This window comes from Stegastes partitus, unplaced genomic scaffold (assembly GCF_000690725.1).
Source record: "Stegastes partitus isolate 25-593 unplaced genomic scaffold, Stegastes_partitus-1.0.2 Scaffold37, whole genome shotgun sequence".
Lineage (NCBI taxonomy): Eukaryota > Metazoa > Chordata > Actinopteri > Pomacentridae > Stegastes > Stegastes partitus.
The window spans coordinates 242,372-248,371 of NW_007577768.1; the positions used below are offsets into that span (position 1 = coordinate 242,372).

The window sequence follows — 6,000 nt, forward strand, 5'->3', positions numbered from 1 at the left end:
AATCACTTCTGCTTATCCTCTTCATGAATAGAAATTACATATAAAAGCCCACGCCTAAGAACAAATCCTGTTCATATTTTTTATATTATCTCCTTTTGGATTCTGAGGTGATACTAATAATTCACTTATGTGTCTGGCTCACACTGGGCTTTGATATTTCAGGGGTATTACTGGCTGCCTCTCTAAACCGTTCCACCTCAACCGCCAACTGACTCACCCTCAGTACACAAGCACACAGGTACACGCACACTAATTGCCACATTTCTTTCTCCTTTTGTCCAACCTCACTCGCCTTACTTCCTCTCTTTGCTGTTGTTAAAATTGTCTAAACAACACCTGCACATCCTTTCTGATGATTCAGTCATCAGCCAGGCTAACATACCTCTAACTCGATTGATGTTTGCACAGACAGGCATCCCATTAGGACAAGTGGTACTGAATGGGAGAGTGAGTTATCGTCACATTACTGCTGTGGGAGATTGAGAGGGGACAGATGGTTTTGTTGCCAGCGTTTAATGAAGTGTTGTGAATCAGTTGGATGTGCTGAGGAGGTCTTGAGTGTCACGCCGATGAGAGATGTAGTGTGGAGGGTTAACAAGGGCACTGAGTGAGACATTTCCCTTCACAATAGTTTTGTCGTGTTGAGTATTGCGCAACGAGGCTTCCTTCAATTATGCTGCAGCTTTTATTGAAAAGCTCTCGTGTAAAAATGCTGGTACAAATACTTAATAGCTAAAATAACATAATTTTACCCCTTGTGGTGGGGAGTTTGTAAAATGCCAATTCATCTCCACCTTAATAAGCACTGAGCAGCGCCACTTTGGTCCCACTTTTGTTTCTGTCAAGAAACAGGAGATAAACTATTTCACCTTGCTACTGATAATGCACGGTTGTCAACCTGTCTTTTGTGCCAAACATGGTAATTGCATGCTTTGCTCTTCCCTTTTGTCTCCCAGGATGCTTAAGGAAAACCAAAACAGAGGCGCAGCGAGTTGTTTGTCATTAGTGTTGCACTCCCACACCTGTCAGATGTCATCTATAAAACTGTGCATATGATTTAACGGCAGTGCACATCAAGGGTTTGCCATCGGGTCATAGCTGTTACTGTGTGGCCATGTGCGTGTCTGTGTGTGTTAATGCACCTGTGTGTACACATTTCCTTTTTTCTAAAGGTGTGTGCGCTTGCATGTGTGTAATTGTTCATGTAAGCTGCTTCACCAATGTATCTGTGTGGTTTGAGGCAAAGGAGACAAGGCATCATGAATTGCGCTTTCATTCCTCTTTGTACAGCTCCATTTGCTTATTCCCATGGGGGAGATGACGGTTTTGAGCTTGCATGCCGATGCAAATGCTTAGCAGCGCTGCATGCAGCGTCTGTCCTTTTAGTAAGCAAAGGTATTAAACTTGGAGAGCAGGCTTTGTGGCTTCACTGATATGGATAATCTCTTCAGCATTCTCCTGTAGTGATGGGCACTAAGACATCTAGTTTGCCTCTGCCAGTGCTCATTAGTGACAACACATTCTGCCTATATGGAATATGGCTGCAGTAAAAATGCAAATGCGCCTTCACATACACACAGGAACACACACAAACATGCATCCACACATATGCACACACACACGCACAAACAAATGCGAGAATTTTTAGACTCCAGCATGTAAACATTGTTTTTCAAGCTTTTCTCTGTTGAGCCACTGAATTAAATCCAGGTTTTCCAAAAACTAGCTAAGGCAATGAAAATTAATTGGAGACCTGCAGTATGAACAGTAAGTTTTAAAAGTCCTCTGGCAGGGTTTTGGGAGACTCTTGTTTATTAGGGGATCAATATGATATTGCTAAAAATACCCACAGTTCCAGTGTCACGAGTAAGACATTTTGGAGTGATTCTTTTGTCATTTTTGCACTAATCGAAATGTTGGCCGTTCGAACTGCACGCCGAAGTCGAAATGTCCTTGAGCGAGACGCCGAACCTCAATTTGCTCCGGATGGGAGGCAAGCGTGCAGATGCACGGCAGCTGTGCCGTTGGTGTGTGAGTAAGTGTTTGACTGGGTGAATGAGAAACACATTATAAAGCACTTTGTAGAATCAAGCTGAGGTTAAAAGGCGCTATATACATGCGGACCATTTACCATAATTAATGTTCTTGTGCTATAATTACAACAATAGGGTACCTGCACCAAACTCAGTGACTTGGTTAAGGAACAGTATGTAGCTTTTGCTGAGCCAGACACAACGGCAGCCTCTGTGGCCACAAGCTGTAATAACAGGATTCTGCTGCAGGTCGCCACTAGGACACAGCTGACCAACTGTTCATCGAACAAACACAAACTTACCATCTCAATACAAACCAGCAATTACACTGTGTACAGCAACAGGCAGCATAGGGTGGTGTGTGCTCCAGCACAAAGTCAATAGTTTACACATTAGCTCACTTTTGTACTATTTACCCTCCAAACTTTAGGATCATTAACCATGTATACAAACAGAAACGAAAGGAAAATGTAATCCCCACACCAAACTGTCACTTCAATGCTTTTTGTCAGTGTAGAGAAGTGAGTACACCCCTCTGAAAAATCCCTTCCATGTCAAATGATTTTAAATTACATCACGTCTCATTAACTGCATTGTTTCTAAATTCACAAGTGGAGTAGTTTGCTTCATTAACAATCAAAAACAGATCATTGCTAGACTATATTAAAATCATATAAAATGCAGTTGCAGCTTTAATTACAAGGTAAGGAATGATCTACAGTACAAAAAATCTGAGGTGCAGGGGCCGTCCTCTTAAAATGATGCCACTGACAGTCTGCTGCTTTACAGTTTATGTCTGAAAACAGATGAGCAAATGCTTCAGATACAGGAGATATCAACTGGAATTGGAGTTTCTTTGACAGCCAGTGTCAAGGACATTGCATAACATGAGCCTCTATAGACGGCATTCAAGAAGCAATCTCTTGCAGTGCTAAAATGCAAATTAACTAATTAATTAAATAATCAGTCAAACTTTGCAAAAAATGCATAGAAAGAAGCTTGATTACTATTGGGAGCACATTCTTTGATTAGATGAGACCAAGATACATTTGTTTAGCTCAGGTAGGCTCCAGCATGTTTGTTGATGTGTGATGATACGGGGCTGCAAAGTGCAAAAGGTGTTTGATAGAAAACATTCATAGATGACACCGTTGGATGTCTGTTGTTAAACCAAAATTCTGGCTGATAAGATCAGTCCGAGTACAGGGCTCTAGTCTGCGACCAAAACGGGCACATTTGCAACCTTTTTTTGAGAGTATGCGAGTTAAAATTTCAAGCGGTCGCATTGGTGTGAATGCATGATGATCATTAAGTTGTATTAGTGTCGCTGTAACCGGCACAGGAAGCTGCTGTGTGGACCACCGTGGTGGGAAGCGGTACTTTTATAACTTCGGTGTACTGTGCTATTCTCGTGAAAAACTGACCGCTTTTTTCCACTCAGAAAAAGGGACATGTAAAAAAAACAATAATAATAACAATAATAATCACTCGGTTTCATTTTGGACAAATCTGACATTAGAATGCCCTAGTTGATTATTTTTAAAGTAATTTTTGGTTGCATACCTGTCTGAGCACACCACAGATACCAACAGCAGCTACCGCAGCCTGCACTGTGGGGCGTTCAAGGTAAATTGTAGAGTCTATCGATAAGAAAATGCTCAGCAAGTCATATGTTTTGCCTGTGACAAGGTGGGAGGTGCAACCAAATGAGAAAGTTGGTCACATCAGTGCTACCAGTGAAAAAGTTAGTCTGGAGCCCTGCAGTAGGAAATTATTAAAAAATAAAAAAATAATAATACTTGAAGTGTTTTTTTCAATGCAGTAAAACTTAACTTTTTATTTTCAATTTCATGCCAGAGCAAATACCCTACTGTTGTAAACTGCAGCAGAATCCAGTGTCAGGAGTTACTGCATGTCATCACTTGAGTTAAACAGATGCAACCTCTGCCCATACTTTCACTGCAACAGATGATCTCCCCTTGCTGGACAAGACGCACTGCCCCACCACAAACACTGCTCAAGAACCGCTCAAGGAACATTACAAAGATCCAAAGGCATTCCCCCAGGCTTCAATCTGCCCAGATCCCAATCTGATCCAACATCCAAAGAATCTGCCCAAACAAGTCTGATACATGGAAGCCCCAACCCGCCACCCACAGGATCCACTGCTGACATCCTGGTGTCAGACGCCAGCTGAGGTTCAGCACCCTTACAGGTCAGAGATGTTTTGGTGGCACAAAGGAGACCTTCACAATGTTAGACAGGTGGTTTTGAAGCCGTGGACATAAGCGGAAGATGTTACAGCTGAACAATTATTCAATTTCAAATCGAAATTGCAATTTCAAACAATTCAGCACATCGCAAAGATTCCAATAGACAGTATGAATAAGGCAGAGTGTCTGACCCTGAGTTTGGTCAAACTCATTTGGTTCTCCTTGTGTGGCATTTGACCTTTTGATCTTAGCCTATGTGGTAATGCGCCATCACACATTGAAAATCTATTACACACTTTGTACTGACCAAAAGCCTGACTTTAAAAAATTATATTGCAAATCGAAATTGCTGTCAGAAAAATCGCAACTAGATATTTTTCCCAAAAATCTTTCAGCCGAAGAATATGATAATAGCTAATATTACTGACTAGTTTAACAGCAGGAAGGCTATCTTTAAGCCTTTTAAGTCACAAAATGCTAGCCAACAATTACAAGCCGGTCCAAAACCTAGCCTTGTCCGGCCTCTGACCTGGTAACTTTTTTTTTCTTCTTAGCTTCCTCTGTTAATGTCCTCTTTGCTGTCTTTGCCATGACATCAGCACAAAGAATCTTCTTTTGGGGCAGCCAGCGTTAATATGATATTTGTAGTGAGAATGCAGAGCTAGCTTCGTCTTATAGCTACTTGAAGACCCAGTTGTGTGACGTACGGCATTAGTGCATGAAGCATTGACTTCGTATTTTCGTATTCGCGCACCCAAGTGACATTGTATCAAAAGAGTCAGGGTGGTGTTGGGGTGGAGGAGGGGATAGGTCAAACAGTTACACTATTCTATTCTATTCCTTTCTCCCTATTACAAGTCGGTGCACCATTAAAATGCTTCTGGAGCAGTTATTATAAAGTAAAGTAGTTGCATAATGTTGCTTAAAAATTCTTCCCGCCTGCACTTTTACTGGTACCTCACCCATTGCTTTTGCTCTCAAACACACACACACACACACATACACACACACATACACACACACACGCACACACACACTCCCTCTCTCTCTCTCTCTCTCTCTCACACACACACACACACACACACACTGTATGCATTTTAGCAAGAGATAATCTCTGCAAACACACATACAGGCAAAACGGGGAAAAAACACTAAAACTAGACATCATCTAAGGATGCATTTATAGAAACAGTGGGATACAGGAGACAATCAGTTCTTGCAGCAGGCAAGGCGTTACAGAGTTACACTGTTGAAGGAAGGACAGAGAAAAGACGTCTGAGGAGACAGATTAAGAGACAGAAAGACAACACAGTGCAGTCAGCTCACCGGCAGCGCTCAGTCCTTCAGGGTTGGCGCTCAGCTCCTTCATGTCAACCATGCAGTGTCCCAGATGCTGGGTGCCGTCCTCCATCTGTCCAGCTTGCCCCTCACTTCTCCCTCCTGTTCCTCCACCTCCTCTCCCACCTCCTCCACGAAACATCACAGTCCAGTCCAGCTCCCCAGCTTACACGCAGCCTGCCAAGCAGAAAAGCTGTCACAAAGATAGCGATCCGCTCGCCTCGCTTTCTTGCTGCCTCACAGTGCGCTCTCTGTCAGCATTAAAGATGCCTTTTGGAAACTAATATGGAAGAGAGGGACCGGCGAGGGACCTGGAGCAGCAACGGGAGGGAGGGAGGGAGGAGGGGAGGGAGAGAGAGGTGAGCAAGAGAGAGACGGGAAGGGAGGAGTGATGAGGGAGTGAGACTCGGAATGAA

At 42.9% G+C, this 6,000-nt stretch overlaps 1 protein-coding gene across 1 annotated transcript in view; it reads right to left on the reverse strand.

Annotated features, from left to right (window-relative positions):
• Positions 1 to 5,657, reverse strand: part of LOC103373035 (type II inositol 3,4-bisphosphate 4-phosphatase-like) — a 32,621-nt gene extending 26,964 nt beyond the window's left edge. Inside the window, exon 1 of the mRNA XM_008302836.1 lies at positions 5,573 to 5,657. Within this exon, the coding sequence (XP_008301058.1) occupies positions 5,573 to 5,657 (85 nt within the window). The remainder of the gene's footprint in view (positions 1 to 5,572) is intronic.
• Between the last annotated feature and the right edge of the window lie 343 nt (positions 5,658 to 6,000).